Below are 19,909 nucleotides of genomic sequence, written 5' to 3'. Positions count from 1 at the left end.
AAATAAAGATAAATTTTATTTAAAATAAATAAAATGTACTAATTACACTTTTCTTCAGGTTGACAGGATACGCAGATTTGGATGGTCCAGGAACCTCATCTGGGAAAGGAACCGTAAGTGGCTCTTAATTACCATCCGGGTCCAGTTTTGGGACAGGAATTAGAAAATCAGCTTGAACTGCTTAAGGGTCTCAAGCGACAAAGGTAGCTTTGGACCTTCATGTTCCATTCTTTCTGCTGAGATGCAGAAAGCCCAATGCATGCTAGATTCCCAGGCTGTATGCAGTGAGCACGTGAGAGACGTGGAATACACCCAGCCTTGACTGCAGGGATTCAAAGCCTCTACGTGGCCCTCCTCTGGAAGCAGCAAAGCCACCAGGATTGTGGGGCAAGGCAGTCTCTGGCCCTTTCCCTCCGGCACCACCTCAAGGCCTCTGGCCGCCCCTCTTTGGACAAGGCAGGAAGCAGAGAAGAGCTTCTCAGCCATGCGTGGCACCAATGGGGGCTCTGCCCTTTCTGAAGTGCAGGCCTCTCTGTGGGGGTGATGAGATCTCCTCACCTTGTACAGCAGGGGAGTAGAATACCACAACCTCTTCTTGGGCCTTCCTCTTTCCATCTGCGGAGAACAACACAAGCCCGAATGACTCACAAGGCGACCCCTTTACGGCTGGAAGAGGTGCCTCTGCCCTCATCTTGGGATGGGGAGCTTCCTGCTCCTCTTCTGTCTCCCACCCTGGCCTGCAACTCTGCCTTGCCCTCCAAACAGCACATTGGCCTTCATGGGTCCCTGGGAGAGACTGGACAGGATTCTGCCCTTTGCCAGGGATGGAAGCTGGGAGCTGCTGCAGAGAAGGCACCCAGTCTACCACTGAGCGATGGGCTTTCCTGGCCTGGGGCGGGGGGATCTCTGGCCGGCCACGTTTGCTTGGAACATGGGGCGCTCCTTCCCGTCTGGGCTCGGCCATGCGGGAGGGGCAGTGCTTGCTTACCTCCTCTCCGGTGCTCTCGGGGGAGCCTGCAGTGCTGGGTGGGGCTGGAGTTGGCGCTGGAGGCAGGGGCTGCGGTGGTGTTTCTGGTCTGGGTCTGGTGGGCAGCTGAGTCCCCTGGATTCCAGGACAGGAAGAAGGGCGTGAGGAGGACGCCTGCTGCATCCTGGCCCTCCCGAAGGTGAGGCACGACTTACGAATAAGAATTCGATGAATATTTATATACCGCTTTTCAATAAAAGGTTCCTCAGGCGGTTTACATAGATATAAATAAAATGGCTCCCTGTCCCCAAAGGGCTCACAGTCTCAAAAAGAAACATAAGACAGACCCCAGCAACTGCCACTGGAGCGATGCTGTGCTGTTGGGGATGGATAGGGCCAGTTGCTCTCCCCCTGCATCTGGCATATGCCTTATACTCTTTGCCTTGCTTTTCTTTTTAGATTTTCTGGGAGTCTGGCTTCCTGAGGAAGAAGATGATGATGGGTCCCTCCTGGGTCTTGGACACCTTGGCCCTTGGATGACCTGGACTGTTGGAGAGACTTATCCTGCCAATCTTGAAACCAGGTCTGCCATGTGGGTGGTTCTGTTTAAAGCACACCTGAAGGCGGGGTGGAGGGGGCATCCCCATGAAGGTCAACTGGTACCAGGGGCTCCACCGCGGCTGGTCTATTTGGCCCTGTCATGTCTGGGTGTGACACACCCTCCAAAGAAGGGCTTCGAGGCCCCGCCCCCGTGCCATCCGATGTGCCCGCTCTGGTTTTGAACCTTTCTTGGCCTCTACAGCCAGATGGAGGCAGCTGTGGAGGCCCTTCGCATTTCTCTCGCAGCAACTCCTCACTGCACCGCAGCCTCTGTGGCCCCGATCAAGCCCTCTGGATGGGGCAGGTGGTTTCCTGGCCAGCCGGTAAGGCCTATGAGAAGGTGGGAGCGATGATGCCGCCGGGAGAGGGACTCGGGCTCCCGTGGCGCTTCCCTGGTTCCCAGGCGGGTTGCAGTTAGGGATAAAAGAATTCTCTGAAATAGTCTCCTCAATGGTAGTCAATGCATTGGTGAATATTCTTTTCCAAGTTGGTGGCAGACTTTCAAAACCTGTCTTAAAGATGAAATGGAGAGGCTAATGGCCCTTTCCCCTGGCTTCGGCTGATACGCCAGCTGCGTCCGTTTCTTGAGATGAAAGACCTCAGAACAGTAGTACAACTGCTGATCATCTCTGGGCTAGATTACTACAATGCGTTCTATGTGGGGCTGCCTGTGTACCTAGTCCAGAAACTGCAGTTGGTCCAGAATGCGGCAGCCAGGTTGGTCTCTGGGACATCTCGGAGAGACCATATTACTCCTTTTTTGAAAGAACTGCACTGGCTGCCGGGAAAAATACAAGGTGTTGGTTATTACCGTTAAAGCCATAAACCCTGAGTATTGAAGAGAACATATTAGTTCCTGGGTATTGAAGAGAATGTCTTCTTTGCCATGATCCCCACTGCCTGTTAGATCATCTGGAGAGGTTTGCCTATGGCTGCAGCCAACTCGTTTGGTGGCTACTCGAGAACGGGCCTTCTCCGTTGCAGCCTGTTGAAATAAGCCTCCCCATCTCTGGCACCTTTTCAAAAGGCACTGAAGACACATTTATTCACCCAGGCTCTTAATTAGATTTAGTTTTGAAATTTTAATACTGGGTTTCAAATGTTTTTAATCTTTTAAATGATTTTAATTGAAAATTGATTTGATGTTTTAAATTATTTTAATTTTAAACTGCCCAGAGACATAAGTTTTGGGCGGTATAGAAATAGTTTAAGTCAATAAAAGGAAGGAAGTAAAGTAATGGGGAGATATATGCAGGCACAGTGACTTAATGGTGTAGCCTTAAGTAGAGCTCAAGCTTCCAGATTTCCCCTCTCCTCCCTCCCCTCCCCTCTCTTCCCTCAGGGAGCAGGAGAAATTCTGCTGCAGGCCTGTGTTAAGACCCCAGTTCAGCACTCGCAGCCTCTGTGGAGTGCTGAATTGTGCAGAGCATGTAAAGGGTCAATAGACAACACACTAAAGAGCTGTTCTCATGGCCATCAATTGGGTAGGACATGCTCCCTGTCAGCAGTCTGGCCACCCGGCAGGGAAGTTCGCAATACAAACTGGGCTGCAGAAACAAGACACGGCTCAGAATAGTTCTTTCTATCTGGCTTGGGCTGAAAGCTGTCTCAGAATAGTTCTTTCTATCTGGTTTGGGCTGAAAGCTGTCGACACCAAGGTTGACAAACATTGTCTTCCAGCGGTGAATAGAAAGCTGACAGCTTCCCCTTCTTCCTCGCTATCTGAGATCGAGGGCGTGACACTCCCAACCTGTCTCAAGAGCTGTGCGATATGCCCGCGTCCCCACCCCCTCGCCCAATCCCCAGTCACATATGAATCAAAAACTAGATCAGAGAAGAGGGAAAGGAATCCGTGGGAGGTGGGCACAGACTCTGACAGTGTCATTTTACCCGGCACTTTTACCCATCAGTTGGGTAAAATCAGATGGCATTTTAAGATGGCATCAGAGTGGAAGTGTGTATCACGTCCTCTTCTGAGAATGTCTTGCCTTGCTTTTGGTTTTTATGTCTCAAAATTACAGTTTATTAGGATTTTGTTTGGAATTCTCTGGCAGTTTTTTGATTATTGTTTTCCCATTTGTGATACCTTGCGTGAAGGATGGGAGGAAACAAGAAAGGAAACGGAGAAATAGCCCTGAGAACTCTGTGGGGAGAAACAAGCTAAGATGCCAAAAAACAAATCTAAACTCTGAGGAGGTTGTGAGTACCTTGAAAACTTTTGAAACATCAAATAATGTTGAAGCTATACAAGATCAACTCCCAGAGGGAAACATTCTGAGTAGCAATATTATTAATTTGGAGACAAAACACGAGAGGAGTTCATCAGAGCTCGTTGAAGAGAACTTGATTGGTTTAAATAATAATAGTAATAATAGTATAAATGGTAATAATAGTAGTAATAATAATATAAATAATATAAATAGTAATATAGTAATAATAAATAATAATATAAATGGTCAAACCGGTGAGGATACATTCTCTAGCAATGATAAAGCCCAGGCCACCTTAGAACTATTGTCGGTTAGGATGGACAAAAAGGAAGACCCAACAAATTTAATGGAGACTGACTTAGCAGCCTCTTTATGCTTATTAACGGCTCAGACAGTTAAAAAAATACATTTGAAAATGTCAGAAGTTCTACCCAAACTAGATGCCGTTAAAGGCTTGATTGAGTAAGAAGAGGAAGAGGTAATTGCCAAACAGACCAAGTTGGATGAAGTGCAGCTAATTAGGAATGATTTCAACCAAAACTCTTCTTTTTAAAAAGCTCCTAATGTCAAAAATCAACAGGAGATAATTACAGACAAACGCAAGACATCTGGATCTGGAAGAACTATGCAGCAAATGGCTCTTATAATGATTTGATTGATTGATTAAGTGCCGTCAAGTTGGTGTCAACTCTTAGCGACCACATAGATAAATTCTCTCCAGAATGAGCAACTTGGCCTTTAAAGTCTCTCAGTGGTGCATTCATTGCTTTTTTAGTGAAGTCCATCCATCTTGCTTGCCGGTCATCCTCTTTTTCTCTTCAACTTTCCCCAGCATTTCCCTGGGCCAGTCACTTCTCTCTCAGCCTAAACTGCCTCACAGGGTTGTTGTAGGGTGAAACACAGCCATACACACTGCTCTGGGCTCTTGGGAGAAAGAGGAGAATAGAAATGTATGTACATACATACATACTGTACGTACATACATACAAGGGATTGATTGATTAAGTGCCATCAAGTCAGTGTCGACTCTTAGCAACCACATAGATAGATTCTCTCCAGGATGATCAGTCTTCAGCTTGGCCTTTCAGGTCTCTCAGTGGTGCATTCATTGCTGTCGTCATCAAGTCCATCCACCTTGCTGCTGGTCATCCTCTTCTTCTCTTTCCTTCAACTTTCCCCAGCATTATGGACTTCTCAAGGGAGCTGGATCTTCGCATCATGTGTCCAACGTATGACAGTTTGAGCCTGATCATTTGTGCCCCGAGTGAAAATTCTGGATTGATTTGTTCTATGATCCATTTGTTTGTTTTCCTGGCTGTCCATGGTATCCTCAAAAGTCTTCTCCAGCACCAAAGTTCAAAAGCGTCAATGTTTTGTTTATCTTACTTCTTCAAAGTTCCGCTTTCACACAGGAAAAACCATTGTCCGAACAATGGTTCTAATCTTTGTAGGTATAGACACATCACAGCATCTAGATATCCCTTCTAAGGCCTTAATTGCATCTCTACCAAGTACTAGTCTGTGGCGTATTTCTTGACTGCTGGATCTTTACTGCTCATGGTCGATCCTAAAAGGCAGAAGCTATCTACCACTTCAACGTTTTCATTGTCAGTTCTGATTCTGGTTGCTGTACCCTTTGTCATTTGTTTAGTCTTCTTTACAGTTAGTTGTAGTCCCATTTTTTCTTTCTTTCTTTTTTAAAAAGAGTTTATGGTGCTTTTATTAGTAATATAAGTAAAAACAGAAAAGGTTACATCTCTGAGAGTATACATGATTACACAGAAGAACAGGTCCATCATAAGAGCCTCCTCTACATACAAGATACCAAGATAACAATTATAGTTATGAATATAATTATGAAATAAGAAACGTTAACATAAAACTCAGTCTACCGTCAATAAAATTACAGGCCTTACAGTAAACCAAGATATAGAGGGGAGAGCCAAAACTGACAAAAAGTAACAGCAGAAAAGGAGGAAGCTATATACATGAAGATTAAGATTAATGCTCAGGCATGGAGCATTTCCATAACGAAGGTCCCCTCCCGTACCTGCTGACTCAAAAGTATCATTAAACATATTAATAATTAATATTATTAATATATTATATCCATTAAAAACTTATATTAGTTTTATACCTAAACAGAAAGAGGATGAGTTCTCAACTCCAAAGTAATAATATAAAAACAATAAATAGTATTGTTTTTATAATAGTATAAAAATATGATTAATGAATCTCAGAGTACTTATAGGGGTCCCTCAAAACAGAACAACAGCCCGCCTAAGTATAAAGCTCAGCGCCAAATCATGCAGCAAAATCTTCACACTTATTTATTATCATTTTGTGTTTGGTTCTCCTCTCTACAAACACAGCAAGAAAATCTATAATGACGTAATAAAAATGCAAAAAATGCAGAGAAAAACATTTCAGCTCTCAGCTGTGAAGATCCCTTTGAAAACCAAAAAAGACAGAATAAAACTGAAATCTGGTATGTGAGGGAATATATGTAGGGGAAACCAACATATAAAGAATGGAGGAACAGTTTTTGAACCTCTCTTCTGGCTCCCCCAAGTAACAATATGTTGAAATGTTATATAAAGGGTACATCCCCAAGGTCATATCATGGAAGCTGGATAGTTTTGTTTTTCCGCTTTAGCTTGACTTGGAGCTTGCACGTGAGCAGTTAGTGATCTGTTCCTCAATCGGCCCCCGGCCACGTTTTTGTGGTTATAACTGAGCTCTTCCACCTCCTTGCACCAAGAACATAATCAGTTTGATTTCTGCGTATTCCATCTGGTCAAGTCCATTTGTATAGGCGTGTTTTGGTTGTTTGAAGAATGTATTAACAATGAAGAGATCATTGGCTTGGCAGAAACTAAGAAGTCATTCTCCTGTTTCATTTATGTTTCCTAGGCCATACAGTCCAACTTGGTTTTCCTCCTTACCATTTCCAACTTTTAACTTTCTTTAAAGATTCGAAAAGGTGTAATTCCATCCCAGTCTTTTATTATGACCAAGCAGGATCTATGATTATTTTTTAACTATAAACATTATGGTAAGGAGGGGACAACCCAAGAACGACATTGTAGAGTATTATATGTTGAATGTTTTGTAGTCATCGGCTTGGGCCTCTTCTTGCTTTTCTTTTTAATGATGGTTTTCATAAATGTATTGTAATGGTGTCTGGTGTTTTTAAAGAATGATCTCTTAAGAAATGGTGGGGTGGTGGTGTGTCACTGGTTTGAGGTCTGGATTCCTCCTGGGACTCTGAAGGCATTTCCCCTACTTTGGTAATATGCTGGGTGAAAGTACTGGGTAGGATGACCCTGTCTGAGTTGGCACCCACCTCCCACAGGTCCCTCTCCCTCTTCTCTGATGTAGCTTTTGATTCATACATGACTGGGGCTTGGGAGGGCACCCAGCTCCTGAGACTGGCTGGGATCTTGTCCTACCCAGCTGATGGTCATGAGAACAGCTCTTTAGTGTGTCTGTTAAAGCTCTGCTAGTCCTTCCCCTCTTTTGTTAGGAGTGGCTGGGTTTCCCAAACATTACCTGAATGGCATCTTTGACTTGCAGTGTGGAATCACATGGTTCCTTTGGCCCGGGATCACATTCACTGTCAGAGGCCCCCGGTCCTGGGATGATCCAAAGCTCTTGGTCCTGCTACAAAAAGGTTCAGCACAGGCTTGGTACCCAGAGGGCCAAAAATGCATTTCCTCAGACAGTGGCTGACAATCCAGAGCAGCAGCAGAATGCTGCTGGAAGGATGTAGCACACGCGTGAAAATATTGCACTAGCCAGCCACCCTAACTAGCCAACAAGAGACCTAAGCCTGCAGTGAGCTTGCCAACATTGCTTAAGCAACACCTACCCTGCTCCAGTGTCCCCTTCCAGTTCTATTGTCCGCGTCCAGAGCTAAGCAAGGTCCTGATCATCCTGCCAGCATCTTGCCCAGGTGCCTGTGGCAGTGTTCTTCCATGGCAGGCCCCATCAACCCTATGTGCCTTTAAAGCCCTAACCCTGTCCAACTGTTGATTGGGCCTGTGTGCAGCTTCAGCCAAAGCCAAATAAAGATGCACAAACTTCAGAAATTCTTTTTAAAAATCACCCCTTTCACCAATTTCTTTGAAATCTGGGTGGTAGCAGGCACCCACTGGGACACTACCACTTGACCCACTCTTCTGCCCCCTCTGACAGTGTCAAGAGTCAGTGCCCACCTCCCACGGATTCCTCCCCCTCTCCTCTGATCTAGTTTCTGATTCATCCATGACTGGGGCTTGGGAGGGCAAACAGCTCCGGAGACTGGCTGGGAACTTCTCTGACCCTCCCCCCTCTTCTGTTAGCAATTGGAGTGTTTTCCATACATTACCTGCACGGCTTTCATGGCTTGGAGGATTCTGGCTGAGAAGCTCCTGAGCCCGCACCATCCCTCTGGCCAGTTTTTTTCAATGCCCTGTAGCAAGAAGGTTGACCACAGGGCAATGAGTGCCCCATTCAAACCTGCATTGCCTCATTTTGTATCCACTTCTAAGCAAAATTGAACCATGGATGCTAGATGCCCAGTGCCAGATGTGGCCGTGATTCTCTCCGTAGCATCCTTCTGTTGCTTTTCTTCCAGTGCCCTGGCAAAGTTGTGATGTCAAAGAAGGGAAGAGGAGGAGGAGGAGAAATCTCTTCCGTCCTATCCCTGACTCAGCTGAGACCCAGGGAGCCTCACTTCACCGGAACCCCTTGCACAAGTGGAATGGGGGAACAGGTCTAGCACCCTCTCCATGGCCCAAGGATTCAGCCCACCCACCCCACTTGCGTTCCAACCCCCATTCCTTTTCCATAGGGAATGTAAGACTTCCATTCAACATGTGTAGAAAGGTCTCACCATGCGATCTGATGGTTCCTTTGGCCAAGGCTGAAACACATTGCAAGAAGCACCCAGTCCTGGTGTGAGCCAAGCCTCTTGGATCTGCAGCAGAAGGTTTAAGCACAGACTCAGTACCTGGAGGGCTGAAAATGCATTTTCTCTGGCGGTGGCTGACATCCAGAGTGCTGGTGGAAGGACGCTGCACAAGTGCCAAACTGTGGCCTGTGCCAGCCACTCTCAGTAGCCAGGAAAAGATCAAAGCCTGCAGTGGGCTTGTCAACAGAAGCAACATCTACCCTGCTCCAGTATCCCCCTCCAGTTCATCTGTCCTTGCCAGGAGCTATCCTGGGTCCTGATCTTCTTGCCAGAATCTTGCTCAGCTGCATCAGGCAGTGGCCTTCCGTGGCCTTCAGTGTCAGTTCACCCATAACCTCCATGGCCCCCGCTTGGAAAAGTGTCAAGATCACTGCTCTGAGGTCTCGATCCCTTCTCGGACTCTGGAGGCATTTCCTCCGACTTGGGTCATATGCTGTGCTGGGTGGCCGGACCCTGTCAGCGTCTGTCCCCACCTCCCACAGGTTCCTTTCCCTCTTCTCTGATCTAGTTTCTGATCCATACATGACTGGGGCTTGGGAGGGCGCCGAGATCCAGAGAGCTGATGGCCAAGAGAGTAGCTAGCGTGCCCTCGGTTGAAGCTCTGCTGGTCCTTCCCCCTCTTCTGTTAGGAGTAGGACGGGTTACCCAAACAATACCTGAATGTCTTCTGTGACTGGCAGGGACCCAGGATCACCGTCTCTGCCAGATGTCCCCAGTCCTGGCATGCTCCAAGGCTCTTGGTTTGGCTACAGAAAGATTCAGCACAGGCTTGGTATCCAGAGGGCTGAAAATGAATTTTCTCTGGTGGTGGCTGACATCCAGAGCAGCAGCAGAGCGCTGCTGGAAGGATGCAGCACATGTGTGAAAATATGGCACTAGCCAGAAACCCTAACTAGCCAGCCAGAGACCTAAGGCTGCAGAAGTCTTGTCAACATTGCTTAAGCAACAACTAACCTGCTCTGGTGTCCCCTCCCAGTTCAACTGTCCCTGTCCGGGGCTATCCAAGGTCCTGATCTTCTTGTAAAAATCTTCTTCCCCCTTAGAGCTGCCTGCGACAGTGTTCTTCAGTGCCCCATCAACCCTATGCACCTTTAAAGCCCTAAGCCTGTCAAATTGTTGATTGGGCCTGTGTGCAGCTTCAGCCAAAGCCAAATACCCTGCACAGTCCCCCTTGAACCATGTGGGGATGATCATTCCCAAGGTGCAGTGCTGCCATCTGTGCAGCCCAGAGGGTGGGGGCTCCCTTCAGGGAGAAGGAGCCCTCCTGAGCCAAAGTACCACCTTGGAAGGCCTGCAGAGAGTGCTGGGAAGTGCAATCCCTCCCAGAGAGCTCTCCAGAGAGGGCTCCATCCCTCTGAAAGGGCCCTCCCAGCACTGAGAAAGAGTAAAACTATGCAGAGGTCAGCACAGGTGGAAACGGCTCTCATGCCATTTCAACACCATTGGCCCCCACTTGGAAAAGGATCAAGATTACTGCTCCTCTGAGGTCTAGATCCCTTCTAGAACCCTGCAGTCATTTCATCCTACTTGGGTAATATGCTGGATAAACATGCTAGGTAGGAGGACACAGTCTGAGTTGGCGCCCGCCTCCCACGGGTTCCTCTCCCTCTTCTCTGATCTAGTTTTTGATTTCTTCATGACTGGGGCTAGGGAGGCCGCACAGCTCCGGAGACTGGCTGGCAGCTTGTCCTATCCAGTCAATGGCCATGAGAACAGCTCTTTAGTGTGCTGTCTGGTGAAGCTCTGCTGGTCCTCCCTATCTTCTGTTCATAATTACTAGCATTTTCCAGACATCACCTGCATAGCTTCCGTAACCTTCATGGTTTCCATAATTCTCTTATGGAAGTTTCCTGGCCCATAGAATCTCGCTGTAGGGTTTTTTGCAAGGAATTCCTATGGCAAGAAGGTTAACAACGTGCCAATTAGTGGCCCACGCAAACCTGCATTTCCTACCTTCATGTCCACTTCTAAAAGCAAGCCAGAAAAGAACACAGACCCACTTCTCCTACTTGGGTTATTTGCTGGGTAGGTGATATGCTGGGTAGGATGAGCTCAGACTGAGGAGTGGCTCCGCCTGAAATGTCTAAAGGTCTCCGTCTGTCAGGGTCTGCTCCCGCCTCCCACACAGGGGCGTGACTACCATTAGGCAAGGGGAGACAGTCGTCTCGGGGCCCCAGTGCCTCAAGGGGACCCCCAGAGGCACTTCACATGACTCCCCGCCCGCCCGTGTTGCACCCCCTATGAATTAGGTTGATTTTCTTGGATATCGGCAGTAGCAGAGAGTAAAAGAACCTATATTAATGTGAACTAGATCTTCACCGTATTCGTAATGGGGATGTGAGTGTGAGTGCACTATATATTGTGAAGTGTGTTTGTGTGTGTGTATCAGCAAGGGACCCATTTTGAAATCTTGTCTCTGGGCCCACTCCAACCTTGCTATGCCCCTGCTCCCACGGATTCCTTTCCCTCTGCATTGATGGAGTTTTTGATCCAACATTACCTGTGTGGCTTCCAGCGCTTCCAGGATCCTGCAGGTCGAACTGCGGAGCTCCCTTAAACCCTCCATGGCCACACTCTGTGTCCACTTCTAAAAGGAATCCAGAAAACAACACAGACCCAACTCTGAAATCTTAGCTACTTCTCAGGAATACTGCACTGATGGTCCCTATAGCTGGCCTAAGAGTGAGGAGTACCTCAGCGTGAAAAGGTTTCTGCAGAGGTGGGATATTTGGACCACCTGATGCTAGATGGACACTGCCAGATGCAGCAGTGACTCTGTCCATAGCATATTTCTGTTGCTCTTCTTTCTGTGCCCAGGAACAGTCGTAATGCCCAGTAGTGGGGGGAGGAGGAGAGGGCGGAGGAGCAGAGATCTCTTCCCAGGAACTGTCCTTTCCCTGACTCGGAGCTAGGATGTCCCTCCAGCTCAGACAGCCCCTTGCACAAGTGGAATGGGGGACAGACCTAGAACCTCCTCCATGGTCTAGGGATGCAGCACAACCACCCCCTTGGGCTCCTACCCCCATTCCTTTTCCATAGGGAACGTAAGACTTGCATCAAATGTACATGGACAGATTCTGGCGTGTGATGTGCTGGTTCTTTCAGCCAATGCTGATATTCCTGGAGAAATGCAACTTGGGCATTCCAAGGCTCTTGAACCTGCAACAGAAAAGTTCAGGTCAGTTTTGGTATCCCGAGGGCTGAAAATGCATTTCCTCAGAGGGCAGCTGACATCCAGAGCAGCAGCAGAATGCTGTCGGAAGGATGCTGCCCAAGTGCAAAACTGTTGCACTAGCCAGCCACCCTAACTGGTCAGCAAATGATCCGAGCCTGCAGTGGGCTTATCAACATTGCTGAAGCAACGTCTACATTGCTCCAGTGTCTCCCTCCGCTTCAGTTGTCCCTGCCTGGAGCTATCCAAGGTCCTGATCTTCCTGCAAGAATCTTGCTCACCCTCCAAGCTGCCTGAGGCAATGTCCCCACAGCTTAGACCCAGATAGCCCCGCTTTACTGAAACGCCTGGCGCAGACAGATCTAGCATCCCCTCCATGGCCCAAGAATGCAGCACAGCCCTAGGGCTCCTACCCCCATTCCTCTTCGATAGGGAACGTAAGACTTGCTTCAAACGTACATGGACAGATTCTGGCATGTGGTGGGCAGGTTGCTCCATCTGCAATTCACACTCAGTGTGAATGGTCAACACTCCTTGGATGAATCAACATTTTTTGAACTGCAACAGAAAGGATCAACACAGGCTCAGTACCAGGAGGGCCAGAAACACGTTTGCTCAGAGGGTGGTTTTCCATCCAGAGCAGCAGCAGAGTGCTGGTGGAAGGAGGTTGCAGAAGTCCAAAACTGTGGAACCAGCCAGCCACCCTAACTAGCCAGCCAAAGATCCAATCCTGCACTGGGCTTGTCAACATTACTGAAGCAACGTCTACCCTGCTCTGGTCTCCCCGTCCGGTTCAAGGGTCCCTGTTTGGAGCTATGGTCTGAGGTCTGGATTCCTCCTTGCACTCTTGCCTGCACCCAGACCCCTGAGACTGCTGCAACTCCACCCTGGCCAATGACCCAGCAGGGAAGAGGATCCTCTTGGAGCCTTTCCCCCACCCCCTTGCTTTAGCTATGCCAGTGGCCTCCCCATTGGCCACAACTGCCTTTTGCAAAATTGCACCAGCAATACAACTCAACTGCAGTTGCTTTCTGCTAATGCATGGATGAGACCAAGCCGACGAGTATTCCGTGTTGTGTCTTGACCAAACCCCACGGAAAAGGGTGCTCAAAGAAGGGCATCATTGTTTTCCAAACCCCTTGCTTAAGGGGTTGGGTGGTCTTCCACTCTAGGCTGGACAATGCCATACAAGATGCTCCTCACCTCCTTCCGAGCAAGCTCCCCCAGATGCTCCAGCTGCCACAGGGGGTCTGGCTCCATACGCTCCTATGAACCAAGGAAAGAAAGACAGCTCTTATTTCCTGGCACCTCAGCCTCGACCATCCCAGTTCCCATTGGGAGAAGCGCTGCTGAGCGTGCAGAAGGCCCCAGGTTCCTAGGAGCTCTCTTGCACCAATCCCCACCAGTAGCATCCCCACAGGCTTGACTGACATCAGCACTTCTCTCCGGTCGAGAGCTGTAGACCTGCTGCCAGCCCCCCACTCCGCTCAAGCCTCACTTCCAGCCCTTGGAATCAGATGGAAAGGAGAGCGAGAGCTGGGGACACAGCGACATAGCCAGCTGCCTTCTACCGAGTCTGACCAGTGGTCCATCTAGCTCTGTATTGCCAACACAGACTGGCAGTGGCCGCTCTCCAAGCTTCTTTCCCAGCCATAGCTGGAGATGACAGGGATGGAACCTGGGAGCTTCTGCATGCAAAGTAGATGCTCCAGCACTGAACTACGGCCCCATCCCCTGGGGGTCCTCAGCATAGTGATGGCATCACAGCCAGATCCCTGGATGACAGCCAGAGGCCACACCTCAGTATCCTGTCCACAGCTTGAACACGCTGTGAAATATCCTATGGACGCCGCCTGCTGAGTGGACAGAGAGAAATCTCTCTCCCTCTCTCCCAGGACTAGAACAAGGGGTTCTCCCATGAAACGGACTGCCAGGAAATTTAGGACCGAACCAAGGAAGGACTTTTCCCCACTGTCCCTCTCAACATCAGTTGCAGGGGAGCAACAGCAGGAGGGGGGCAGCTTCCCAAGACATCTGGTGGGCCTCTGCGGGAAACAGGGTGCTGGACTGGATGGGCCTCAGGCCTGATCCAGCGAGGCTCTTCTTATGCTCTGATGACGTAGTCCTGGTCTTGCCCTGAGCTTATATCCACATCACCAACTAGTTTCTAAGATGAGTTGAATGATCATGGCTCCCCCAAAGAGAGCTGGGAGTTGTAGCTGGATGGGAGTGTGAAGTCTCACTGGATCAAGAGACCCTTTCATCCCACTCAAGGCTTTGCCTGGATCCCCTTACCCCATCTCAGATTCCCTCTATAAACTGGCTTCTTCCCTCTTGGACCTGGCCCATTTTTCATTAGCCCCTCCCACTCCTTGGCCACACCCATTTCCAAGACCCTGAGGACTTCTCTTCGAGATCAATCCACTTGGCATCCAAAGGAGGAAATGCTGTGCTCATGGCTGACTCTCTTCCTCCTCGCTAGGTAGATGCATGTCTGGGTCAGGACGATGATCCCTATGTAACCTCCAATTCTTAAGAACGTTGCACCGTTGTAGGAAACAGGAGGCTGGACTTCCTAGATCTTGGGTCTGATCCAGCAACTACCTCTTTTGACCCATCACCTCCACCCCCTGATTTCCCTTTCTGAGAAGGAGAAGCTGCAGAAAGAGCCAGCCAGAAAAAGAGGCCGGAAAGCAGAATGGAGAAGCAAAGAGTGATCAGAGGCAACACAGAGGACAGTGTTTTTCCTTCCATTTGCTTTCATATCTTCCTGCTGCCCCATTACAATCCCCCCTCATATTTACCCCATTAGTGGTGTCTCTCCTTGGTCATTCTTTCTGGCTGGAAGCCTGGCCTCAAATTGACACCACCAGGAAAGGAGGGGGCGGGCAGCGGGGGTGGATACCAGGCCCTGCTCCCAGACCAGCAGCAGGAGAAGACTTGTATTTTGCATATGCATAGGGGAAGGAGAGCCTGAGAGATGCAAAAGCCCAACAGGAAAGCGAGAGATGTGCAAAGCTCTTTTCTCCCAGCAAACTGGAAGAAAGAGAGGCAGAAGTGAAACAGCTCCTTGCTGGGGGCAGATGAGAGGAGAGCCTGCAAGCAAGATGGAGAGGAGGGCTGAGGCTGCTAAGCACACCTTTGCTCAGGGACCACTCCCTGACTGTCCTTTAGCTCCTGCCCTCCCTTCATCCCCAGGGTCCACTTGGCACAAGGTGACCCTTCCTACCTGCCTCTGCATTGATGAACCCCAAATAGCTTTGCACACATAGTTAAACACCAACATGAAGGGCCTTTGAATGGCCACAGCCAGTGCCTTGAGGCAGAAGGCCATCTCAGCTTCTGGTCAGAAAAGCTGAAGCTGGCCAACTGTTTTCTGAAGCGTCTTTTGCATTTCTCCATTTCCATGGATGCTGGAACTCCCAGCTCTGTTCTAGGGGGGGATTGATGCCAGCCAGGCAGAGACAATTGGAAGGGAGGAGACACTGACTGTTGGCATCAGAGGCTGTGGATTGGGGTGCTAGAACTGGGGTAGGAAAGGTACCCTCTGAGCCTTGGAGTCTCCTAAGAAGAGATGCCGTGGGAAAGAATGAGTGGCCACTCCAACATCTCTCACGGGAGGTGGGGTTTGCGTTTGACACAGTTGTGGAGCCTGAGGGCTTGGCCCCATCCTCTTTCACTTTTGTGCAACCTGTCATGGTTTTTAGGCACTTCATATGCTTTCACTGAAATCACACAAAAGAAATGCCTGGCATTGGGCACTTTGTGTAATCTATATGGGTGCAGAATCCAACTTGTCTTGGCACAGAGTTGGGTGAAATTGACAAAGAGTGTCCCACCTTTGGATGGGAAATGCAGGAGGGTGATGCCAGAGATACACTGGCAGGAGGGTTGGGGACAGGCTGTCATGAAGGATTTATCTGCTAAAAAGTGTTGGGTTGGGAGCCCTGCACTAGGCGCCTGCCCTACTGATGCCAAAGGACTGGCAAAGGTGGGTCAGCCTTTGAGCTCCATTTCAGGATGAAAAGTCCCCACCTCTCTCTTTCTCAACAGACTGAATAAACTGGGAGAGAAAGATCCCCACCACACAGGCAGGCCAACGCTCAACTTTCCAACTCCCCATCTCAAGGGGGGCCAAGTCAAGCAAGGGCTCCTTCAGGCTTCCTGGGCTTCGGAGAGCCGGATCACAAGCACCTCTCTGCCTCTTCTACCCTGACACTGTGCTGGGGAGGGGAAATCTGGCCCCGCACTGACCATACCTTGTGGCTGGGTGGGATGGGAGTTGTAGCTCAACAAGAGCTGGAGGGCTGGAGAATTTGCCCCTCTTGCTGCGCTGCACCACCTTGGGAGGCTTGCTGAGCACTGCGGGCAGAGATTGTGCTTTCTCCAGTCCATAGCAAGAGGGTGCTTCCCACTTTTCCTTCCTCCAGCAGCAAAGCCCCAGGGTGGTCAATGCCTCCCCCTCTACCAAGATGTGTGTTGACCCCTGTTCCTTGGAAGGGGTCCAGCTCCTCTCTGATCTCTGCATCTCCCGTCTTTCTCTGATCATCTCCCTGTTTGCTTTCGGGCCCCAGTTTGGGGCGCTTCTATTAATCTTATTTCTTCCCAGAGGTGTAACTAGGGGAAATTGCGCCTAGGGCAAGCACTGAAATTGCGCCCCTGTCCAAACAGGAATGATGGGACTTGTAGTCAACAATATCTGGAAATCCTTGTTAAAAGGAACACTGTACCATCTAGACATGGTTGTTGATCAAAACCTGAAAACATGAGCCATCTCTGTAAAAGACTTAGAACAACAGTCAGGAGTAATGCGAGGATTCCAAGTATCATTTTCTCTGTCTCATCTCATTCTTTTTTAAAAACATGACTTTGTCCTAGAGGATCACCTGCCCAAATAGCCACTAGCAAAATAGGGGGAAAAGAAGGTGGTGGTGGTGGGGTCTATAAACCAGTGAATGATTCCTGCCAGCCTTTGTCTTGTGATTACTGTTGGTTCAAGATGGGGTATATGTGCATTCACCACACTAGTGCTTACTTTGGCACCAGGAGGGAGGAGGATACATTAGTTTGCCACACTAGACAGAGGAATTTGCAACAGGAGCAGACAGCTAAGATCTGCCAGGGCCAAAACCAGCCCCTGTCAGACTAAGAAATCACTGTAATTTGCCCCTTCCTGTCACAAGCAGTGTGCTGTTCTTTTATTATTGACTCTAACTCTCAGATATCCCAGTCATGGATGGAAAATTCAGGGTCAATTTACAAGAGACACATTTTCTACATGGAAGTTAGAAGTTATAAGTTTATTCGGTCATTGACCAGCAAACATTTACAATAAACCAGTACGTATTTTACAAATAATATAACAAAACCTGGCCATAACAGAAATAATATCAGTGCCCTCATTAGTTAAAAGATAATTTAAATAAAATTCATCAGACCGGCCAGGCAAATTGTCTAACATCCTCTCTAATAAAACGCTTGGTGTCCGTCCGTGGACGGACACCAAGCGTGCGTTCGTGCCTCAACTGTACTGAGCATGCGCGGAGCACATGCTCAGAACAGTCCAAGAGAGACACGACCGCCAGCACCCGGCGGCCATGTTGGGCGGCCACAAACGGCCGCCCCGAAGAAGCCGGGACTGTGGAGGAGGGAGATACTGGCTGAGGCGACGGCGGAGCCGCCGCCTAGGCCATTAGCGGCGGCAAAGGACCGAGCGCCAGGAGCCGCCAAACATCTTGGGTGGCCAGAAAGAGCCGCCCCAGGAAGACAGGAATGGGCCCGGGCAGCGGAGGGCCCGGCCAGAGCCGTGGACCGCGGCGGGTGGCGGGCCCGCCGGAGCCCTGGGTGGCTGGCCCGGCCGGAGACGCGGGCCGTGGTGGGTGGCGGGAGGGGGAATGGCGGCGGGGGTCCAGACCGGCCCAGGGAGACGAAAATGCTGCCGCCGCCGCAGTCCCACCCTCCCTCCCAACTTCCGAAACCACCTTACCCTGGCCCGTGACAGTTGAGGAAAGGAAGAGCTCAATTGAAGAGGGAAAGAGGAGCTCGCAAGCAGTGCTCCTCCCTCTACAAAGGCTCTGCCCGAACTGGCGCTTTAGGCGGAAAGGACGCAAGAGGCGTCCTTTCCGCCCCAAGCGCCAGTTCGGAAAGAGGCTTGGTAGAGGGAGGAGCACTGCTTGCGAGCTCCTCTTTCCCTCTTCAATTGAGCTCTTCCTTTCCTCAACTGTCACGGGCCGGGGTAAGGTGGTTTCGGAAGTTGGGAGGGAGGGAGGGACTTCGGCGGCAACGGCGGCGGCAATACTTTTTTTAAAAAAAGGGAGAGGAAAAGGCTAGCGCCCGTTATTATAACGGGCTTCAAAATACTAGTAGGAGATAAAAGTCTTAAACGGGGTTCCCTATAAAAATCACAATAAAGAATAACGTGCGAGGTGGATTCTATAACCCCTTTGCCACTTGGGCAAAGACGTAAAAATAGCGGAACTGTGCAGGTGTTGCGCAGAAACCCATGTGTAGTGACCGCCAGGGGCATAGCAAGGTTGGAATAGGCCAAGATGAGGTTTTAAAATGGGCCCCCAGCCCCTCAAAGTCCAGGGCCTCCACACACCCCAGGCCCCCAAGGATTTAAGTCTGATATTTCAAAATAAGTATGCTGCCTGGAAATACATTTCACTGAATACACACACGCACACTTCACAGTATATAGTGATATACACTGAGTACTATATATTTGTGCTACTTTTAATGCCTAGAACACACTAGCAACACTAATTATTAAAATGGCCCCCTTGCTGCAGATTAGCAAAGGAGACTTTCAACCATGCAGGGTGAGCCTATGTTTGTTTTCTCAGAATTCTGAACTAATTCAGTCAAGTTCGATTCCAGGAGGTTTTTCACATGAGGCTTTTAAAGCCCTTTAACACACATCTCCTCTGGAATGGAGGTGCTGCATTCACATGTTGGCCAGATTTACCCTGAAGTCCCTGCAAGTTATTGGAGAGCAGTTCACACACAAGAAAAATAAAATAAAATAAAAGCACCACACATGCTTCACAGTTCTCACTCAGACCTTCTGGGTTGCAAAACAACCTGAACATAAGTGCATTTATCAATGAACGAAAGAATGAATGAATAAATACGTATTTGTTCCAGAAGTTTTTGTAATTTTCTGCCATGAAACAAGCCACTTATAGGCCTTTTTAGATAGTTTTTGTTTTTAAAGCCAGCACATTTTTCAGTCTGTTTTAAATTAAATATTCAGAGACTTCTCAGTCTCGCCCCACCACCCATATCAAAGCCCTATAGCAAGCAGATCCCTACATAGGGGGGTAACCACGAAAAGGAATTCACAGCCTACCTTGCAAAAGCTCTGCTGCAGGGAGCTCTGCCAGCCTCCTTCCGGGCTTGCTGGGGCCTGCCCAGTTCAGGCTTCAGGGAGGCCTCTCTGGAAGCCCCGTCCACCCGCCGATCAGCTGAGACGCGGGGAGGGAAGAGCTGCTCTGCCTTTTGCAGGCTGCTCCGATCCTAGGCCTCCTTGCCGATCCTAGGCCGGAGCTGGAGGCGAGTGGCTGAGGGGCCCTGGGGCTGGGCAGGTGGCCAATGGGGTGGGGGTGGCAGGAAATGGCGTGGCGCCCCCCCCTCAGTGGCGCCCAGGGCACGTGCCCTGCCTGCCCCCACCCCCCGTTCTGCCTATGTTTCTTCCACATCTTCCCACTTCATCTGGCCGTATTACAGCTGAAGCGGCTCTCATTGGGCGGAATTCCAGGGTGTCATTCTTCCTGTCCTGTGTTGAGCAGTAAAGGCCATTTGATACAGGCACCAAAAATGTCTGACATTTCCCCATCTTTGATTGCTGTCATAGGTGCACTGTAGGGGGTGCTCATGGTGTTTAGCAAGCAGAGGTGCACACAGGCCTATGCACACACACACGCACACACACACACACACCAAACACGCTGAACCCATCAGCAGTGATCGCTGTTGTGGAGGCTGCAGTAGCTGGACTAGGACCA

At 49.4% G+C, this 19,909-nt stretch overlaps 1 protein-coding gene across 3 annotated transcripts; it reads right to left on the bottom strand.

Annotated features, from left to right (window-relative positions):
* Positions 1-19,808, bottom strand: LOC128335335 (uncharacterized). 3 transcript variants are annotated; one of them, XM_053273372.1, is made up of 12 exons: positions 19,255-19,808; positions 13,107-13,169; positions 12,317-12,461; positions 11,232-11,890; positions 10,529-10,624; positions 9,388-9,477; positions 8,654-8,737; positions 8,147-8,230; positions 7,330-7,440; positions 989-2,345; positions 559-615; positions 1-99 (listed from the first exon to the last, which is right to left on the bottom strand). In XM_053273372.1, exons 4-10 carry the CDS (start codon positions 11,295-11,297, stop codon positions 2,244-2,246), a joined length of 633 nt encoding a protein of 210 aa, XP_053129347.1. In that variant the 5' UTR covers positions 11,298-11,890; positions 12,317-12,461; positions 13,107-13,169; positions 19,255-19,808; the 3' UTR covers positions 1-99; positions 559-615; positions 989-2,243. The 3 variants fall into 3 exon arrangements, with proteins under 3 accessions (XP_053129347.1, XP_053129346.1, XP_053129349.1); XM_053273371.1 differs by having other exon boundaries at positions 12,363-12,461; XM_053273374.1 differs by lacking the exon at positions 12,317-12,461.
* Between the last annotated feature and the right edge of the window lie 101 nt (positions 19,809-19,909).

Source organism: Hemicordylus capensis, chromosome 11, assembly GCF_027244095.1.
Source record: "Hemicordylus capensis ecotype Gifberg chromosome 11, rHemCap1.1.pri, whole genome shotgun sequence".
NCBI classification, from domain to species: Eukaryota; Metazoa; Chordata; class Lepidosauria; order Squamata; family Cordylidae; genus Hemicordylus; species Hemicordylus capensis.
Note: the sequence above shows the minus strand (reverse complement) of the source record. Positions and strands in the feature narration are given on the sequence as shown.